The 23,171-nt window shown below is 34.8% G+C and overlaps 1 protein-coding gene across 1 annotated transcript in view; it reads left to right on the top strand.

Moving 5' to 3' along the window:
* The window catches only part of LOC150098825 (thyroglobulin-like), a 64,157-nt gene extending 41,366 nt beyond the window's left edge, over nt 1-22,791 (top strand). Inside the window, exons 6-8 of the mRNA XM_090404703.1 lie at nt 13,651-13,822; nt 13,960-14,048; nt 22,501-22,791. Coding sequence (XP_090260829.1) covers nt 13,651-13,822; nt 13,960-14,048; nt 22,501-22,715 — 476 coding nt within the window. The 3' untranslated portion in view covers nt 22,716-22,791. The remainder of the gene's footprint in view (nt 1-13,650; nt 13,823-13,959; nt 14,049-22,500) is intronic.
* The last annotated feature ends 380 nt before the right edge of the window (nt 22,792-23,171 follow it).

The raw sequence follows: 23,171 nt of genomic DNA on the forward strand, positions 1-23,171 counted from the left end.
GTTTACATGTGTGTTGTGCTCTGATGATGCTGAGTTGAAAATCAGCGAAATATTAGCGTTAATAAAACATCCTTGTTGATAAAAGTGTTTGTGGTGTTGTTAATACCGTGAAAAATAAGTCACGAATAACCAGCAACGCCTAAGCTTATCTGTTAGATTAATTATATATGCATAAGTTTATTAAATAGGAATTTAATAAACTTATGCATATATAAATTTATAATTTTTGTAGATGTTTGTGCATATCTACAAAAATTATGGGAAGACCTTGCTGATTGTCAATATTTGAGTTTTATTTTGTGAATTGGATACAATAAGAATTATAAAAATATCAATATACATAAAAAAAAAACATTTAAAATATTTCATGTAGTTAGATAAAGAAGTATAATTAGCTAGGCTTACAAAATACAATGGAGCTGTCCTTAAAATACCAATAATAGGCAACATATTCATGTTTTATTTGGTATTTAAATTATCATTAATGGAAATTTAAATGTATCAGAAAGAGTAAAAATTTGAACATACCTGGATTACTTGGAGATAGAGATGATTTCAGTATATAAAAATTAGTTTTTTAAAATTGAGCCAAAAATTAGTATAAAATTGAAGATAAAGCCCAATTACATGTGCATGGAATTACGAAATGGCAGGAATGAAATGAATTAAAAGACAAAGGACGTTACGAAACTATGAATCATAAAAAAAAAAGTAAGAACAAATAAAAATTAAAAACAAGCTATATATACAAGAAAAGCCAGCAGTGTGAATGATGGTGTACTGGCCATTTGCCATTTTTGGAGAAATTGTCATCAGGTGATAATGAGCTTATTCAAAGTTCACCTCAGCTATCCCAAATACATCATTATCGAAATTCTATAGACATTCCTGTCCTAATCCAGACAACTATGATTTTATTATTTATCTCTTTAAAAGTGGATTTCATACAGTCTAATTATCAATATTCAACATGTGAGATTATATTTCTAGGAGATTTAAATACTCATAACTCAAATAGGTTCCATTTCTCAAATTTCACAGATCCAGCTGGAAGGGTAGCCCATGCAGATTGTTAACCTGTCAACCAGAATTCCAGACAGTCCTCCTCATTTTTCCAACACTTCATATTTTCTTAACTAGCTCTCCTTCTAAATACACCATAGCTGTTTGCTTTCCTCTTGGCAACTCTGACCATAAACTTATCCATGTTTCTTTTTCTACTGGTGAATCTCCTCCCTGTTTACTATTCTTGACATCATATCCTATGGTACTATATTGGTGCTACTTGGAATAACCTCTGAGATTTCTACACCTCTTTTCCATTGTTTGATTACTGCATCTATTTTCCCAGTCCAAACACTTGTTCTCTGACCAGATAACAATCCTTATGTAAAGGAGGGCCTTCATTCCAAATTCTACTGCAATTCACCAATTGGCAGCTACCATTCTTCCACTTTCCTCTAATCATGTAATAACATGAGTAGTCGTTGGTCAGCATCCATACATAATACAATTCCAAACATATTGAATCAACTTATTCAATATGTTTGGAATTGTATTCTTTGTTCATCCCATCTACTTCTGTACTTTGATACAGCTTCACAATACTGGTTTTCTCAATGAATGCAACTCAAGTTTTTCAAGAAACTTGTTAATAGATTCAGTCTTTCTCCTTAATCATCTGCCCCCACAACCAGCACTATTATGTAACATTTTGTCACCTTCCATGTGTACAGTAAGTCCTTGACTTATACAGTTAATTCATTCTGAAGGTTTCTGCATAAGTTGAATGGTGATTAAATATGATATGTTTTTTTCAAAGGATAAGTAAAGCTAAACAGGTTCTGCTTATGAAAAGAAAGCGCTTGGGAAATGAAAGTTGACTTAGTATCTTATCGAGTATGTGAATATATATATAGGCATATATAATTATAATTAACTAATACAAACAGTATCACATTCATGACTTATTTTTAATGGTATTAACAACACCCAATGAACTATTTTCTTTAAAAATAAATAAAAAAAGATGATTTATTAGCTTGCTCATCTTTCGCTGAATTTCAAATCAGCATCTTCAGAGCACAACACAGCATGTATACACAACAGTGAGTAAGTGAAACAATACAACTGTAATGGACAAAAGATCTAAAGTCCTAATTTGGTGCTCTTTAATGTTGTAAAAAAAAAAATTTACAGCTATGTGGGAGTTGCTCTTAAGATAAGTCTCCCATATTTTGGGAAAATTAGTGCAACCATATTTGTTCAGGTTAGGAGAATTCTTCTTAGCCATGGCTGACTCAAAAAATGATCTTTCGGATCTGTAACGACTTCTTGCAGCGAACTATATAAAAATCAACTAAATAATACTGCAACAGAAGTGATCAAAGAGCTAAAAGCAATCTTTCCACCAGCAAAGATCTTTAAAAATGACATCTTGGAAGAGGAGGTGAATAAGGCTATAAAACATCTCAAGAACCACAAGAGTCCTGGAGATGACAACATAATAGGTGAGATGCTGAAATATGGGAGAGAATCAGTTGTAAAAGAAATGCATAAGCTATGTAATGAAATATGGAGATCAGCAGGGGCGAATTCTCCATGCTTGCTGCACAAGCTCATTAATTGAGAAAGAAGTAATATTTATTTGTTAATAAATGCATGCATTTATAAGCATTTCATTTCGGCTTTTATTTTATTTTTGTATACAGAAGATGTCTTAAGCTTGCACGGCAATAATTGAGCTTTGCGTTGTGTATCGAACATCGATGCTTGCTCGTCTAGTCAAAGCTACCTTGGCTTGCTCGGTTGTAGGAGCTTCCAGGTGCTCACTGAAGCACTATGATTTCATGCGCACGCATAAACATTTCTGCTCTCTTCACATCGTCTTAAACATAAGGCCATATGCAGTCAAAGTAGTTCTAGCCAGCGAGCTTCAGCCAGCCTTTACAAGGTTGCGTGTTGCTTGGGAAAATTAAGCTACAACCAACTTTTTATGATGACGTTATTTACCAGTTTATAAAAAAAGACCCGTACGGTAGAATTTGTATTCAAGTAGCTAAATTGAAAAAGACAGAATATCATTTGTAAAATAAATGTTGTATTTGTATGATTAAATGCACATAAATTTCTAACTATATAGTTTTAAATGGTCAGTAATTCATTATTCTGCTAATCAGACTTCAATTACACCTCTCACTCTCTGAATGATAACAAGGGCAAGCGGGAATTTCAAGACCAGCATTCACCCCTGGAAATCAGGGTATGCCCCCGAAGAGTGGAAAAAATTGGTCTTGGTTGTTCTTCGTAAGAAAGGCAGTGCTTTAGAATGCACCAATTAAACAACTATTGCATTAACGAGTCATCTTAATGTGCAATCGCAAGCACAAACGAATTTTGGCGAGTCTGGGTGTGATTGGTCGAACGTGATAATTCCGACACTGATAATTTGTTTCGTAATCTAAAGCGTTAAACGAACAATTCCAATTATTAACTATTTAATCACTGTCGAAACATAAGCTGAAACCTTTATCATGTTGTATTGCATTTATATAATGTTGTAAGCATTGTTATTATATTTATAAACACAGACAAAATTTTCATTTTTTCCTTGGGGGTGCTGCAGTGTCGCAACACTTATGTACGGGCTGCCACTGGTATGTAATTATATACACAATCTGTGCTAGTGCATGTTTATAGTCTGTACTACCACAGTTATTTCAAACCTTGTAAATCATTTCATAGCATGCAATAGCATCTTGGGTTTTCTCTTGTATAAGCAAGAATTATTGACATTCATTGCTGCATATCTCCACACATCTAGGATACTTATCTTTAATTTTCAGTTCACCTCATATGATCACATATGAAAATGAGAAAGATATAAACGTAAAATTTGCAAAATATTTAAAAATAATAGGTGTAATTAACTCTATATTTAAACCAAACCTAGTTCAAAAACAAACCAGACTAAAAGTGTACAATACATTAGCTCTACCAGTCTTAATGTATAGAAGCAAAATCTGGACAATAAAACAAAAACACAGCAGAAATGAAGTTTATGAGAAAAACTGCAAAGTATAACCTATTTGATCACAAAAGAAACGAACAAATTATGAAAGAATTAAACCAAGAACCAGTAATAGAAAAAATATAAACATAAATGGATGGAACACGTTCAAAGAATAAAAACAGAAAGATTACCAAAACAAGCCTTAAAGTACAAGCCATTAGGAAAAAGAAAACCAGGACGTCCTCTTAAACGATGACTTCTAAGGCCAGAACAGGCCTAAATCCTTGATATGATGATGATTCCTTTTACCATACTCTTTGCTCCATTTCTATGCTTTTCAATAATCTCCAGAACGTGCTATCCTGATACTTCTATACTTTTACGAAGTCTTCCCATGACACATCTTTTACACAGTGCTTTCTTTTCTTGAATTTTTTTCTGTATTTCATGTTGACTGACTTGCTAAGAACTTCTGACATGATTTCTTCTTTTCCATGACTCTTTTTTAACTTCTTGAGTCCATTATGGAGCTCTGATTTTTCACTCCTTACAGACAACTTTGCCACATGCATTTCCAGCCATATGTAGTCTCCAAAGTTTGATTATCATTTTCAAACTCCTTCATTTTTTCTCCAGTAATATTTGTATACCTGAGTCTACAGTTCATCTCTGAAAGCCGCTCAACTCTGATTCTTTTTAAAACTTTCTTACATATTTTTCTTTTCAATATAATATTTGTTTTTACAAGGGTGGTCTAAAAAGTTCTTGGCCTAACAATGAAAAAACGAATTTATAATTTCAAAATTATTTTTATTTTTCAACATAATCTACCTTAAGACTAATAGATTTATTCCAGTGATGCTCCAGTGCCATTATCCCATCCCTGTAGTAGTACTCAGTAAGATCTGCAAAATATCCCTCTACAGATGCAATCGCCTCTTGATTTGAAGAAAAATGCTGACCAGCGAGGAAGAGTTTTAGTTTTGGAAAGAGACAGAGGTCAGAGGGAGCCAAATCTGAGGAATAGGGTGGATGTTCCAACAATTCATAGTGCAGATCCCTTAATTTTCCCATTGCCAAAACACCTTTGTGGGCAGGTGCATTGTCCTGATGAAAGATGATTTTTTCTTCTGCAAACCAGATCTTTTCTCACGAATTTTTTCATCTAGTCTGGTTAAAAGATCGTAATAATATTCCCCTGTTATTGTTTTACCCTTTTCAAGATAATTAATAAACAAAATGCTCATCCCAAAACACTGATGCCATGACTTTTCCTGCTGATGGAACTGACTTTGTCTTCTTTGGTGCTGAACAACTGGCTTCTGCCCACTGTTTTGACTGCTCTTTGGATTCTGGTGTGTAATGGTGAATCCAGGTCTCATCCATAGTAATAAATCAATGCACAAAATCAGTTTTATTCTTTTTAAAATGCTAAAAGCACTGTTCAGTGATTTTCATGCGAGTGCGTTTTTTATCTGCTGTGAGTAAATGCGGGATCCATCTTGCGCAAAGCTTTTTCATTTGCAATTCTTCATGCAAAATATATATCTTACACGTTCTTTTGAAATGTCTATAGTATCAGCAATTTCACCCACTTTGACTTGCTGGTCATCCAATAACATATCGTGCACTCAATCAATGATATCTTGCATTGTTACACTTTTTGGACATCCTTCACGCTTGGATCATCTTCAAGGCTGGTACGGCCATGTTTAAACTCAGCAGCCCATTTCTTAATTGTCAAAAGCGAAGGAGAAGATTGCCCATAAACTTTTATGAACTTTGGATGAATTTCTTTTGGCATTAAACCTTCTTTTAGAAAGAATTTTATAATCGCACGATACTCAATTTTATCCATTTCAAGGGGATACAAACAACACTTTTGCTTCAGACAGCTGTATAAAACAAACTACTTGATAGAATGACTTGCAATTTCATATGAATGCTTGTACCAACTTAGAAAAAAAAAATCTTGCCAATAGTGTTGCCATCTATGGTCAAGGCTGAGAACTTTTCAGACCACCCTCGTATCTTGCTGAAAACTAAATGGTGATCCATTCCTATTTCAAATTCCTGTATACTCTTGTGTCTTGAAGCTTTCACTATCTACAATAACATAGCCAATGAGCATTTTCTATTTCTTCTGTCCATGTGAATTTGTGCATATCTTTATGTTGGATTATGGTGTTGGTAATGATTAGCCCATGTCTGAACAGAAATCCAGTAAGTTCTCTCCATCAGTATTAGCTTTGCTCTTTTCTCTATATTTTCCCAAAAGATTTCTATATTCATTTCCTGTTCTGCTAGTTATATCTCCAACAAGGACCAACTTTTCCTTTGTCAGCTGCCTTCTCTAATGACTCAAAAAATTCTTCCACTTCTTCTTCTTCAGTAGAACCCTCTGAGAGCTCATAGGCATCTCCATTTTGATGTTTTCCTACATTTCCTCTAATTAATACTGCCTCCCATTCAAGATTACCTTCATGTTTGGAGTTGAAGATTATAGTTACTCTTTCTTTTCACTGTCATCATTATTCCCTGAATATAACACCTTGTATACTCTTGTGTTATCTTGATATGGTACTTTAATTTTTCTGCCAGTTCCACTTCTTTTACATAGTTCTTATGTATGGCACCGATCTTGACTTTTCTGCTAACGTCAAGTTTAAGCTTGTTCCAGCAGCCAACTTTTTGCTGTTTACCTTAGTTCTCTGATGAAAACAGTGGGGCTTTGTTTTTCTCTGCAATGTCTCAGCTAACATGAAATTTCATTGTGTTGTGTCATCATTTTGCTTTAAGCCAATAGGAATACAATTTGGTTGGCTAAATCCATAATTGCCAACCCATCTTTGTTCATTCAATATTCAGGAAGATACCTAGTAATGGGTTGCACCATGAGAAGATAAGGACTAGGATTAGATGTTAGGTCAGAAGCCCTGGTCTGTTCTCTGCATTTCTTAAAGAACTATGTGGAGATCACCTTCCAGTTATCTAGCCTTTAATGACAATCCTACATCTTTGGTTTGCTTTGGTTTCTTAAAGAACTATGTGGAGATCACCTTCCAGTTATCTAGCCTTTAATGACAATCCTACACAGTGAAAATTAGGCAATCAAATTTGCATGCATAGTGGTTCATGTTTGGTCTAATTAATCCTTTATAAAGTACCATATTTTTATTTGTGTTCATAATGCACATTGCAGAAGTGTGCAATATGCATTATGAACACTGTGCACTATCTGAACTCAGGCCTGTGTCAGTTATCACTCTCACATCCCATATGTCATTCATCTTCTCAAGTATAGTTTATATGAATCCATCCTCCAAAAGATTATACACTTGTACATAAGTATTGCTGGTGGGTAAAAGGTTTTATAATCCACAAATCTGCTCTTTAATATGCAGAGGGGTAGTTGGGTGGCAGTTTCTACCATTGTACGTACATTCGTATGTACTTTGATTTTTTTGCCCTGAATTTTCTGTGCACTCCTTAACATGTTCAGTGCTGCTGCAGTTGTTGCATTTTGCTTTGATACAGTCGGTACTAAGATAGCCTCTACAGCAATGCCTCAGATGTTATTTCACTACTTCATAGTTTAGTAATAATTTCCTGTCTGCTATGGTTTATGTTTAACATGTTTGAACTATTTTTCTCATTTCTCAATTCTTATGGAAACTTCTGAAAACTCATATCCCTGTATTAAGAGGTATTCATAAAGAAAAATAGGCAAAATAGCGATAAAAATTAATAATCCCCATATTAATATTTGTTTAGCATCTCTTTTAGATCTTTATGCTCAATTCTTCGGGTGTTGGTTCAATGCAGCAAAATGTAAAGTCTTGAGATTTGGGATCCATCGATGGGAGGAGCTGTACTGGAGGAGGTAGGGGAGAGAAGAGATCTGGGGTGGGGGGTAATGATTGATAGAAAGCTATAAATCATTAGAAAGCTATCAATCATCAAAGGTGGTGAGGGTAACTCAGAGGATTGCTGCAATACTGAGAAGGACACTGACCTGCAGAGATGAGAGTTATCATTCTGTTGTATAAGACCCTGATTAGACCACACTTAGACTGTTGTTCTCAGATTTGGTCCCCAGGATTTGAAGGGGATAAATTGACTGTGGAAAGGGTACAGAGGCAGATAACAAAGATGGTTTCAAGACTGTACAATATGAGTTATGAGGATACTGAGGGAATGTGGACGGCAGAGTTTGGTGGATAGAAGAAGGAGAGGTGATATGATTGAGACTTTTAAACTGTTGAGAGGCAGTTACAGGATAGACATTGGAGAGTTCTTTCACTTGGTGGAATGGTGGGAAGGAGCGATGACAAGCGGCCATCCCTGGAAGTAATGAAAGGAGACTGTGTGCAAGAGGGTGAGGAGTAGTTTCTTTGCGTGGAGGGTGGTTAAACCTTGGAATGCATTGGAGCGGGAACGGTCAGTGGGTTCAAGGAGTGGTATGATAAACTTTGTTTCCTAAAAACGACCTCCCACGATGAGTTTTTTGACTCTCCATGGAGGCCTGGATAGTGATAATAATAATAATTCTTCTGGAAAGAGTTTAATTGTAATCAGTTTTCATAATCTTCCTGATAGTCTCAATTTCATTACACCATCCTTTAAAGCAGTGGTTTTCAATCTATGAATCATGACCTACTTTTCACTGTTAGTATAATAAAAATGAAATTCTGTTTAAATATATAGCATAAATAAAACAATATTGAGTCATGGAAATATTTCAGATGTGTTGCCATTCTGCTTCTGTGAATATTATCATAATGCAATATTTCATTACACACAAGTAAATATTGTTAAGTAACTGAAACGTAAAAACAAAATAATGAAAACCCTTCTGTTCATAATTGCATATAACTATATAGCTACAACTTGTAAATGTGTGATAGCGTTTTGAAGTTTGCTGCAAAATAAAAACAAGCACAGAAATAGGCTAATATGGAAGACTATCTTCAATCTGCACTTTCTTTGACAGTTTCCATTATCAAGCAACTGGATGCAGAAAAACAAGTTCAGTCTATCCACTAGGTAAGCAATATTATTATTTTTACATGAAAACAGAAATAAATGTAATTCTAAATATTCTTCATATTCTTAAAAAAGGTTTTCCAGGTTCTTTGGCTCCAGTAATTCCCTGAATTTGAATTTGGAAGATGATTTAAAACTTGTTTGGTAATTCAAACAATGTGTTTACATTTTTTTTTTCCACTTTGCATACAGATTTTATATAATAAATGCAATCGTTCTGTGTGAATTTAATTAAAATATAAACTATTTTATTTATGCTATATATTTAAACAGAATTTCATTTTTATTATACTAACAGTGAAAAGTAGGTCATGAAAGCTGAGAACCACTGCTTTAGAGGAAACCCTTCTTTTATTTTGTCTCTTATCTATGAGTCTCTTAAAACCAGAGTGCTCTTTGAATGCCTCTAATATTTCTCCTCATTGATATCTCCTCTTATGCAGTTCTAAAGTTCTCTCTCCAGATTTGAAAGTAATCATGTTTTAAAACCATTAAAAAAAGTTACTTAAGTATAAAGAGCTAATAAGCTTCATTTCGGCAATGAAAACATTACTTAAATTAAGGGGATATTAAATCCCGCATAGTTTTAAAACCGAATAAGAAACTCAAAGATCGGAATCGGAGAGTTTCTTGCCAATTATAGTAAACTATAAAGTATCGGCGACACTAGCGTTAGCCAATGCAAGTGATCCTAGTACGTAGTACAATACCGGGCAACTCGTTGCAAAGGTGGAGGAAGTTCAGATCGCTATTCTTAGGTATTTTCCATAATGTAAAAACACATTTCCTAGGAAATGTATGCTGTTATTACATTATAGAGGGAGGTCACTACCCAGACCGGTTTCAGCCTTTTTTGAGGCTTCATCAGTGAGTAGCTAGACCTAATACCAAAGTGTATAGCAAAAAGAACTTATGTACTCTGCGAACGAGTTTTCCAAACAGGTGCAACCATTAAGTTACTTAAGTATAAAGAGCTAATAAGCTTCATTTTGGCAATGAAAACATTACTTAAATTAAGGGGATATTAAATCCCGCATAGTTTTAAAACCGAATAAGAAACTCAAAGATCGGAATCAGAGAGTTTCTTGCCGATTATAGTAAACTATAAAGTATCGGCGACACTAGCGTTAGCGAATGCAAGTGATCCTAGTACGTAGTACAATACCGGGCAACTCGTTGCAAAGGTGGAGGAAGTTCAGATCGCTATTCTTAGGTATTTTCCATAATGTAAAAACACATTTCCCAGGAAATGTATGCTGTTATTACATTATGGAGGGAGGTCACTACCCATAATCTTCCAAAAGAGACCAGTTTTGTTGACGTTAATATTTGCCGATCGTCATAATCACCCTCCTGAATTATTCTTTGCAAGTCTTCAGGAAACTTGGCCACAGAATCTTTATCAGCACTAGTAGGTTCCTCAGTTATTCTTACGTTATGCAGTCCAGCTCAATTTTTAAAACAGTCAAATCATCCTAAACTCGCAATAAAGATTTCACACCTCTTGAAATTTGGTTTCTTTCAATGAGGTAAAAATATTGAGAGCTTTTGTCTGAATATTCCCAGTACTAAGAGGTATTCTTTTTTGGTTATAATCCTCAATCTAGAGTGATAGAAGACGTTCCATCTCAATCGTTAAATGGCTTCTGTTTCGACTGATCTGCATGCTTAAAGAAGCAGTGGAATTTTTTTTCTTGTTTTTGTATTCTTTGCTCTTATTTAATATAGTCCAAACTGTAGACTCACTGTATCTTGGCTATCGCACAATCATTGTATTACTAGCGCCTCTTAATGACTTTCAGCTCTTCTGCTTGCTGCGGATTGGTGACAAAAAATTTTGCATAACGCAAATTAATGACATAATTTGCGTTATGTCATTAATCACTTGCTTTAAGCAGGAAATGGTATCATTTCACTCAATCAAGCATATCAAATTCGCATTAAGTGAGGTTTTCCTGTAGTTCTATTACACAAAGGCAGCTCCAACCACTCATGATATTAATATGTCATGAGTGGTGGTTCAAGTATTTGGAAAGTTTGTTAAATGTAAAATCCAGTAGCGGGTGGATAGGAATGCAATACTCTCTGGTGTGCAGCATGGTTTTGTAAAAGATAGATCCTTCGCCTTAAGTAATTTACTAATGTTTTATAATAGCAACAGCAGAATTAGATTAGGGGGAAATGGCTATACCATGATACTGTTGGACTTTGCAAAAGCATTTGGCAGAATACTGCATGAAAAGCTATTATAAAAGTTGAGGAAATGGAAATAGATCTGGTAGCAATAAGAGGGCAGATGACAGACAAACACTACAGAGTAATATATGGTGGAATAGTTGAACCTACGAAAATGAGGGTGACTAGTGGAGTACCTCAGGATTCTGTATGTTGTAATGTTGCAAAATACAAGTTTATGCACTTTGAGTTGAAAAGGTTACATACTGTGCATCATATTGATAGTAATGAATTGCAGGGACTTGGGGAGTGATGGTGGACAGAGTTTAAGTTCAGAGGACATATTGCAAAAGTTAGTAAAATAGCTCAGTTGGGTTACTTGGATGTTGAAAAACTCACTAGTCAAGACAGGAGGTTATTATCCCTCTTTATAAGACTATGATTTGGCTGCATCTTGACTACTGTGTACAGATTGATCACCTGGGTTTCTTAGAGATCAGGTGGTGATGGAGAGGATCCAGAGCTGAGTGACCACACTGGTGATGGGTCTGTGGAATGTCCCCTATGAGGATAGATTGAAAGTGTGTGGATTGCATTTTCAATTCAAACAACATTTTGAAATTTCTTCACATCACTATTTGAAATTACTTCACATTCTAGAAGTTTCTATTTTCAAGTTCAATATTATTATTATATGGGTATCACTATGAAGTCAGAAGACTCATCACAGGAGACCCTATATTGACACATGTCATTATTCACACAATACCTATCACTCCTCACCTTAAACTCATCATAGACAAAGCACTCTCAACCACCTTTGGCAATGCATTCTACCCATTCACCAGCCTCTAAGCAAAAATAGGTCCTAATACCCTTGTTAATCCCATTCTTACACAATTTACAGGGATTACCTCTTGTTCTCTCCCCTCCTCCACTGTTTAAAAAAAAAAAAAATCAGTGTCAATCCTATAAAACACCTTTAAGAACCTATACTTCTGTCATAGCATGAGAAAGGCATATCTTATATGCTTCTCTCTCATGCCTATCAACTAGTTTGAAGGTCTATGGGCTTCAAAATCTATTTCTTATAGTGAGCATCCCACAGACCTGCCACAATGTATGTCACTCACCTCTAATTCCTCTCCACCCCTTCTTCATCACCAACGAATCCAGGTGATCAGATCTGTGTGCAGTAATCCAGCTGTGCCCTTATAAAGGGGAATAATAACTTCCCTATCCCTGCTTGTCAGTGTGTTCTTCAACAACAATGTAATTTGATTTGCTGTTTTGGCTACCTTTGCAATATGTCCTCTAAACTTAAACTCTCAACCCTAAGTCACTGGCCGCCTCAAATTCGTGCAGTTTAGTTATATCAATATAGTACACAGCATGTGATCTCATCTCCTCCCAAAGTGCATCACCTTACACTTAGGCATGTTAAACTGGTAACCTTTGTCCATACTGTCAGCTTATTTAAGTCATCCTGCAATTATTACTGTCAGCTTATTTAAGTCATCTCTATATCACCTGCATTGACTGTGGAGAATCAAAAGGAGACTCCAAGACAAATTCTGTCTTGGAGTCTCCTTTATGCAGTGGGACTATTTTGCCATCTTTACACTCTATAGGAACCTTACCTGAGGCTTGAATGAAACAGCTTGGTCAGAGGAGGTGCTAATTCTTTTGCAAATTCTTGTAACTCATGGGCTAATGTGCCATCTAACCCCCATGATCGTGTTCGCATTAAATTTCTGCAATATCCTAAGTACCTCTATTTTTTTCGATCTCTATTCTTCCATCAGTTAATGTCACATCCAGCATTGCAATATCACAACCAAGATGGCATACCCTTGCAGAATGATCACTTAGTAACTCAACTATTTGATTAGTTTCTGTTACCATACAATCAACACTTTTTGAAGTCATCCTTCCATAGTCATTCCTCCTTTTACTTGCCACATAGTAAAACAGCTCCTTAGGATTTTGCATGGTATTTCTGCAATTCCTCTGATAGTCATACTTTTCCATTGATGTTTTGTACATTGACCGTGCCTGTCTTCAAATATGTTGAGGATGAAAGGTTTCAGTAACTGGATGATCCCCAGCTCTATTGGCTTAATGCATATACATTATAATGGTACATCACACCTCACTCTCTATGTGTGCATTGTGTACTCCTTATGGAGAGGAGTACACATCGAGGTTGTTTGCTCCAAATAAAAATAAAAGTAAATTACATTCCCACTGCCATTTACAGTATTTGTTATTGTTATCTCCTAGTTTTGTCAGTATTTGAATATTTAAATTAAATTTGACAAAATATTTGATTTAAAATACTGTCATGCTTTTGTAGAAATGCTGTATTGTAAAGCATTAAAAAACAATTAAGAAATGAATTTCTTTCTTTTATTTAGATGACCATAAAAAACACTCAGCAAAATACGTAAAGCAGTGTGAGAAGCAATTAATACAGGTCCGGGCCTTCTCTTTCCAATTTATCCAAAAGGGCATTGAAGTCATTGGATTTGATCAGACAGTGTGTGATTTGGATGGGACATTTTCACCCAAGCAGTGCAGTGCAGATCGGTATGTTATAATCATCTGAAGCCTCAGTTTTTTTTTTTTTTTTTAACTTATGTTGGTAGACATTAAAGTTAAAATTTTTCTGCAGTGCAATACTTGGATTTTCAGTATTAAAATGTATACATATATTTCACTTGCAGATGTTTTTGCTCTGATCGAAATGGAAAGACTATTAAAAGCTATGCAGTAGAAAAAACAGAAACCAAACTTATTCAAGCTATGAGATGTGGTGAGTAACTGCTTATCTACATGTATATACTCTATGATACATACTCTATGATCCATATTATGCTGCTTGTTCTGTTCCATATTCTTATACAGTGAACTGGCACTATAACAGTGGATTAATATGGTGTGTCAAGAATTTACATTAAAAATTTTTCGAACAAAGATGACCAGAAAATAGAGGTAAAAAAAAAAAATAAATAAAACTGTATTCCATCAAGATACATGAATTTTTAATGCAAAATGCTTGTCTATCTTTCAATTGTAATATACCTAGCTTACAATATAACTCCCCCCCCCTCCATTTATGCAATTAATTATGTATTCTTTTTGAAGGACATTCTTTGTAACATAGAAGTTAAAAATGAGGTATGTCCAGAAACAAAGTTCTAATTGGCTGTCAATGAATGAAATAACATTTTCAGTATTACTCTAAGACAATTTTACACATGCTGTCAGCTACTTTTCCACATACTCACCTCGACATTGAGATATTTGTCCATATTGTATCCCTCATAGTAGCTTGCTGTCAGTGTTTTGATCCAATCCTTCATGCCATCATGGCTGTTAAATTGTTGAGTTGCTAAAAATCTTTTCAAGTGGGGAAAAAAGATGGAAGGCCCTGGATACAAGATAAAGAGCTATAGAGTGGGTGTTGGAAGACTTCCCAGTTGAACTGTTTGAGCAGTGCGAGGATCATGTTGTCAAGAATAAGAATAATTTTAAGGACTGAGAAAATCTCATTTTTTGTTGCAAATATGCCACCACAATTGTTTTAGTGTCTCACAGTTAATATCTGCATTTCTTGTTGTTTATTGAGATTTTTGTTGCAAATATGCCACCACAATTGTTTTAGTGTCTCACAGTTAATATCTGCATTTCTTGTTGTTTATTGAGATATAAAGGTCCATGAGTAATGTCCTGAAGAAAGAAATTTGCTTGAATTTCTTTGCCATTGGAGATCGCCTATGCTACTATTGCACTGAATACTTACTCTCTGGTGTTGCACAAAAAATTCAGGTTTTTATCTTCTCTCACAATGTGGTTCAAAAATTCACCATCTTCATTAGGATACTGTTCCAAAATGGTCAGTGCCACCACTATGCTTTTTTGTAATCATCAGTAAGCACACAATTTTGTGTAGTTAAAAATGAGAAATGTGTACAGAAGTGATGAATCTTCTCATTCACCTGTGATTAATGAACTGTCAGCCAGTTTGGTCTTTATTGTGCACATTTGTCTTCCCTTTACTGAACATCTGATGATTACTCATGGCATTTTATACAGATGCTTCACTAGCTTGCCAATAAATTTTGGCTTGGCAAACATTTTTGGCATTCAAAACTTTTATCACTAATCATACATCACAACTGACAGGATTTTTGATTTTCTTATTCCTTTTATGAAATGATGACAGAGACTAGGAACTGGTATGTCCATCATGTATTTCTTGACTCCTGTGCAGGTACATCTCCACTCCAATTACTTGCATTGCAATATGGTTTTTGGATACTCCTTGTACTTGGCTTAAGTGAACTGTTATATCAGTAGCTGTGACTGATCTCGAATGAACTACCATCTCTTTGATCGGTATGTTATAATCGGGGGATATGGCTGTATGACTGAAGAAATAACTCATTTATATAAAGCCCCCCCCCCTCTCAACTAAGTAATATCAGTGAAGTACATGACTATCTTATTGATCATCATGGGCTTTTCTCTTTAATATAACCTTTTCTGGTTAATAGAAATATATCCTCTAAAAATGATATTTTTTGGATCATTGCTCATCTTCTTTTTCCTGATATTTTTCCTTCTAACATTTAATATTTATTTATCATCATCAAATTCCTGACATTCCCCTCAGTGGGGTGTGCAGGATATTATGATAATACTATATGCAAAAGTTACATTGTGACTTCCTATCAACAATTTTCCTCAAATTAACCTACTAACACTGTCTTGTATATATAGCTAGTTCAGCACTTTGACTAATTTTTTTCTTTTATTTCATATAAATTTATTCAGTTGACTTCCTACCATATCAGGATTATTAAATACTTAAGGACATAATGGTCAGTTTTGACATCTCCTCAGGCCATTTTGTTTGGTAGAAAAAATTCTGCAAACAGATAGAGAGGACAGCCACAGGTTCACCACTTTCCCCACCCTTGGCCAACTTCTTTATGGAGACTTTTGAAGAGAAAGCCCCACAAAAACCTACCATATGGCTTCGTTACGTTGATTATGTGTTCGCTATTTGGCCACATGGCTCGGATACACTCCTCTCCTTCTTAACACACTTAAACAACCAACACCCCAGAATCAAGTTCACCCAGGAAAAAGAGGAAACAATAGCCTCCCCTTCCTGGACACACTAGTCACCTTGGTTTTCTCAGTTTATAGAAAACCCACCCATACAGGCAGATACATTCACCAACAATCCCACTATCCCTCCCTCCCCCCACCTCACAACAATATGGAGTTAAGACACTATTCAACAGGGCTAAACTAATCTGTTCAAATGATAAAGCCCTAACCACTGAACTAAATCACATCCTTAACACTTTCTCAGCCAATGGCACACTCCCCTCCAAAAAAATACTAAAAACCAGTTATCCACACACACACCCCCCCCCCACTTCACAAAAAAAGATTACTCTAAATCCATCACCATTCCCTACATCTGAGGCACCTCGGAAAAAATCAACAAAATCCTAAAAAAACATGACTTGACCTCTTGTTACAGACCATATAGAAAATTGGCATCCCTTATCCGCTCCACTAAAGACCAACCACTCCCTCTAGACCTACCTGGTATATACCAGGTCCCTTGCAGCTGTAAATTGTCCTACTTTGGCCAAACAGGCAGGACAGCAAATATCAGAATCTCAGAACACAAGGACTACATCCGATTTCCCCAGTACAGCCACTCTGGGCTTGCAGACCATGCTCTGGATACCTGCCACAGTAATACACCGCAGCAAATTCAAATATGAAACACTATTCATGGAATCAGCCTCAGCCCTTAGGAACATGCCAAACCTTAACAAATTTGGATAACATACATCAGGAGAACTTCAGCCCAAAGGCCAAGAACACCTAATATAGCCCGCCAGGGGCACCATCAGGACTTTAGGAAAACGGTAGCTTCCTCGCTTCGTTTCTCATTTGCTGTTGTGTAGTACTTGCGTGCACGTCTTTATCTTAAGTTCCCACGAAGATGGCAACGTGATGTTGCCGAAATATTGGAAAGTATATATTAAAGTTTGATTTAATTTATATTTCTAGTATACGCTGTCAATTATTTAATAATCATGTTTAACCAGCGTTTAAGCCTTTCTACAAGAATTCCTACAATACCAGTTTTTTGAATTCAGCTGTCTATTTCCAAATTTAATTGCCATCTTCACTAAAAACTGTGCCTAAATAGCTGAAATGTTTTACTTGTTCTATAGGTTCTCCAGATTTAGAATGCAGTTGATGCTTTCAGTACTTCTGCCTATTTTCATACCAAATTTGTTACAGCAGTTATTCAGTTTAGTTGGGGAATTCTGCAGACTTGTTCTACTTATAAATAAATCCAGTATATCTGCATAAAGAGCTGATATTAACATCTCCAATTTTGATATCAGGTTTAATGTAATCCATAGATGAATAAGAGTGGAGATAATATAGCCATTGCTATATGCAGTGTAGCCACTGTAAAACTTTTATACTTTCATATTGTTTTATCTGTGTCCTAGGAATTTTATTTTTCTTCAATGCTTGGTTCTGTTTTATTTTATTTTACACAAGACTTCATTTTTTTTTTTCTTGCCAATTTGCTCCCAGTAATACTCTCCAACAGTATATCTCATATGCTTCAATTCTTTTCTGGTCTTCTGCTGTAGTAGTCTAAGTCTCACAAACATAAGAATACAATATAAACAAAAGTTTTTATATGCGATATTGTTCCTTATCTTATAAATAAATTATCTCATTTTCTTCAATACTTCATATTTCTACTAAATTATATGAATGATTTTGTTCAGTGTTCTTACCTATAATCACTATTTTATCTATCTTATTTTTTCTTTTGAACCTGGCACCATTATTTTGTTTTTGTAGCATTTATGTTAAATCCATAATCAAATAAAACATTATTCATTCTAATAATATCTGTTGTAAATCCTCTTCAAACTCAGAAAATGTATCTTTCAGCTCCTCTTGTTTTTATGTTCAACTTCTTTACAACCTTGTCTTTCACCTTTCTTTAATTCTGAAGTTGTATCTTTTTTTCTCCCTCTTTTTTATTTACTGATTGGCATACATTTCTTAATTAGTCTTCTATATCTCTAGTCATTTCCACTTGCCTTCATTATTAAAAAATCAAATCAAAAAGTTTGATTTCTGAGATAAAAAATTAGATTGTGTGATTTTTCAGAATAATTCGATAGTATACATTACTAATCTTTAGGCTCATACTGCTTCTTCAGTTTGCTTTCTTTCCATTTTGAAATCTAAGATCTTCATCTAAATAACATTCAATTTCTATTCTGTGTTTCACTATATGTAGTATATAGTGAAACAGAATAACATAAAATCTTTGAAACATAAACTGGGTAAACTTAGTGTTTGATCATTTTTACAGTCTGTTGCATTCCCTTTCTTGGGTATAGTGAAAAGTAAATTTTTGGTGTTGTATCTCCCAGATTTTTTTAAAAATTCAGTCAATATCCATCCTTACAGTTTTTCCAGTTAAGTAATTCACTAACTACTCTTAATTTCTTCATCCAGTAATTCTACATCTTTTTTTTTTTTAAGGTTTATATTTTGGTGCAATAATTTCACTATTCATATTTTCTCCATTATAAATCTTTCATTTCTTGCTATCACTTTATTACCAGTAGGTAACTTTTCCTTCTGTCTTGTACTACTTTTTTTTTTTTTGTTTTGGGATCACAAGGTGTATGCTGAATTATTTGATGTGCCTTGTCAGCTCCTCCTTTTTTTTATGTTCAACTTCTTTGCAGTCTTCCTTAATTTTTGATGGTTTTTAGCTTCTGTAGCCTTTCTCGCCCTTCCTGCTTTATTTCTTTCTTCTATTAAATCACAAATCACCTTCTGTGATTGTAATATTGGAAATCCTAATACTACATTTAATAATCTTTTTAACTATTTCCTTTTATGAACATGCAGTCGTTCTCACAGATCTTAAATATGCAATGTTTTTTAATTGATTTTTTTTATATTTGAGGTGTTTAATAGTAGTTTAATATTCCATCTTTTCTTCATTTGTTTTATTTCACACAATAACAATTGAGTGATTCCTCTGTTTTAACTCCTGGGTGGCTGTAACATCACTTTAGTTGATTCCTGCATCTCTTTCTTGACTAGTGTGTAGTCGATCTAGCATTGTTCAAACATCTAGTTATTTCCATGTATAGCATCTTCAATTTGGAACTCCAAAAAGTGAAGTTGGTTGAAAACTATAAAACCATGTTGTCTACAAAAATTAAGTATGCTGTCCAAATTGTCTAGCTTTTTTCACGTTCATTGTCTTCTCCAAATACTGCATTAACATCCTCTGCTATTAAATTGTTTTTAACTGATGTTATTAGTTAATCTATTTGCCAGCTTGGTTGGTTGAGTGGTTAGAGTATCCACTCTCCATCTAACAAGCTGTGGGTGTGAATCCTACCATTAGCATGGATGCTGTGATTGTCTTTAGGTGGGAAATGAACTTCATCACCTAGTGTGACATGACTACCCCCACTTATTGCAGGCCTGAAGTGGCTTGAAAAGTTCCATGTTTGATCTCTCGAGTAGGGTTTCTGGACTATGTAAGAAATAAATGAACACCACAAACTTATATACAGGGTGTTCGGGATAAATTTGACATATTTATAATTAATTATATTTTTCCGTAAGTTAGATGTATTAACACACACTTCTCTTTATTTAAAAGTTTGGACCCTTCTTCATTCATATACAAGATGTCAGAAAGGATGGATAGCTGGAACCCACCTGAATCATGGAAGAGAATAACTTGTATCATGATGATTCGTGCCCGCCATCAAAATAAGGATATTACGACTGCTGCCCAATGCTCCCTGAATACAGTAAAAACAATCAGGCATGAACTAGAGACTTGCAATGGTGACTACGAGGATGTAGCAAGAAGAAAGATCCCTAGCAGACGATCTGATTGCGTTCGTACAGCAGAATTCCTCGCAAATCTGCAGGAACAGGTGTTGAAGAACCCTGGCATTGGAATTCGGGCTTTGTTCGTGGAGTTGCTAACTGTAGTCAAGCCCTGGATAACAAGGGTAGCCAATGGTAGGCCGTATGTATGGCAGCAGGATTCGGCCCCTTGCCACACCTCTGGGAAAAGTCAAAAATGGTTGTCTGAAAATTTCTACGACTTCACCAGTCCAAATGTTTGGCCTCCAAACTCCCCAGACCTTAACCCCATGGATTATTTTGTATGGGGCGCAGTTGAAAAAGACACCAATCGCACTTCCAGTAATACAAAAGCCCAGTTAATGGATAAAATTAAAACAGTTTTTGCGGCCCTTCCCAGGGAGACTGTAGCATCAGCTTGTTCGAGGTTCCGAAGCAGAATTGAAGCTGTGATCGATGCTAATGGTGGTTATTTTGAGTAAATCTTGTTGATAGTATTGTAATTAACTCTGCCTGTAATGTTTTTTTGTCAATTCATTAAATTTAATAGATACAAAGAAGATTTTCTTTTTCCTTACGAAACTGTCAAATTTATCCCGAACACCCTGTATATATATATATTCATACCATAAATGTCTTGATACAAATCTTTCATGGGTGGGAGCCACATAAAAAATATAAAAAAAAACATTTAACTTCTTTCCCCACACCCTTTTGCCCTTTCTCTCCTCCACTCCAATAATTGTCACTTCTTGTTCTATCTGAATTCACTAACTCTTAGAATTCCTACATCTTTTCTCATTTTTTTTACTTTGGTTTCCCTACTTTCAACCTATTACTGGACACTCATCTTATTGATAGGTGTGCAATAATAGGTTATTTAGATTTCTGTGTTCTCTGCACTACCAAAAAGTAAATTTTTATATTCTTTTATTTAAATTAAGAGGATATTAAATCTCACATTGTTTTAAAACCGAATAAGAAACTCAAAGATTGGAATCGGAGAGTTTCATGCCGAATATAGTATAGTAAACTATAAAAGTATCGGTAACTACTAGCGTGAGCTAATGCATGTAGTACACACTCAGGAAACTCGTAGCAAAGGTGGTAAAGTTCTGATCGCTATTCTTGGTATTTTCCATAATGCAAAACACATTTCCTAGGAAATGTATGCTGTTATTACATTATGGTAGGAGGTCACTACCCAGACCGGTTTAATATTATCATCTAACTGGGATATCTGCTAACACAGGAAATATCTCCTACGACAACTATGGTCAGTGAGGTCTAACTGACACTGTCTTGAATATCCTGCAAGAATCAAAAGGAAGAAAAAAGTGATGAAGAAGAAATACCAAAACTATTAAGCCTGTATTTAGTTATTTAATCTTGCTGTTCTTATTCCACTAAACCTAAAAATGATTTTAATAATTATTTTGTTCTAATGTAGAATGTTATTCTATAAGCATGCATACCATTTCATATTGAGACTAGTGTTTCATCTTTTGGTACCACTGGCATATTTTAACTTACATTGACAGGGGATGGAACATTCCAAGCCAACAGTGGAAACACAGCAGACAGCTTTCTCATGCTTATTTGGATTTGACTATATAATATTTTTAGTAGTGTAATAACAGGATGGAGACAGAATTCCTTTGCCCCTCCCCGTCCAAAGAAAGTGCAATCCTATTCTGAACTCTTATTCCTCAGTAGCAGATTACGGATTCTGCTGTTCTTAGGATATGAATTAACTAAAACCATAATTGAACATTTTTATTATATTAAAATGCTCATTCATTGTGTATTTATTGTAACTAATTATCTTTATAATTCAGTTTTCAAGGCCAGCTATAGTAACTATACTCATCACAACCCATAAGCTGTAGGTTTGAATTCCTATGTGACATGCTGAAGTGGAAGATGATGTGCATTGCTCTATGTGAGACCACCACACTAAAGTCTGTCAGACAGACCAAATCTGGGACTTGAAAAAGTCCCAGATTTGGTCCCTCTCCAGATGAGGGTTTCCATATTATGTAGCTCTAATTTCAACCTTTCAAACATAAAGAAGTTAATACAATCTATATATTTTAACAGTTTGTATAGCTCAACTTTAAATTATGCCTGAAAAAAAGAAAAGCTTTAGAAATGCTTCTTTTTTAGGCATATCATTCTTAAATCTTTAAATGAGTTTAAACTAGTCCAAAAGTATTAATACCTATTTCATGATAAAAAAGCTGATAAGCATATTTAGCCATTCATGTTGTGAAATGGTTATTGTTTTTCAGATTGTGCACGTGATGAATATGATGCAGAACACAATTTTGCTCGATATCCCATGATGACCTGTACAGCTGACGGTAATTTTAATAGCATTCAGTGTTTTGATGATAAATGTGCATGTGTTGATGAAGACGGTGATGCCATAACTTCTTGGGGTGAAAGGGATATACTTACTAAAGAGATGTGCGATGAACTTACTTTTTCAATTAAAGAATGGTAAAGAGGATCTTTGAATTTTTTTTTCCTCACTATTTCTCTTCCATTGAAAGAATAATAATAAGCCTTTTCAACTACAATGCTGAATCCTTTTTAATTCCCCATATTTGAAATTTAATTTGTTATCATGCATTAATCTCATTTAGCAAGTGTAAATGAAAAAAAAAAAAAAAGCTGCAGTTGTGTGTGTGTGGGGGGGGGGGGGTTAAACTGGATCAATATAAAATATCTGGAATGTTATGGTCAATGTAAAGATGTTAAAACATTTAACAGACTTGTCCATACATTACTTGATACTCTGGGAGGAAGGCATTTTTGTGAAACTCAAGCACAACTATTATGGACACTTAGTAATGGTGGAAAGAGATGGGAAAAAAAAAAGTTAGTAAACATCTTGCAGCAGACTTAGTTATTTAGAAATACAACAATCCCTTGATTAATGTGCCTAATGAGTTCTTTA

The sequence above is a fragment of the Typopeltis vanoorti genome, chromosome 15 (genome assembly GCF_054136105.1).
Source record: "Typopeltis vanoorti isolate ZY-2024b chromosome 15, IOZ_Tvanoo_1.0, whole genome shotgun sequence".
Lineage (NCBI taxonomy): Eukaryota > Metazoa > Arthropoda > Arachnida > Uropygi > Thelyphonidae > Typopeltis > Typopeltis vanoorti.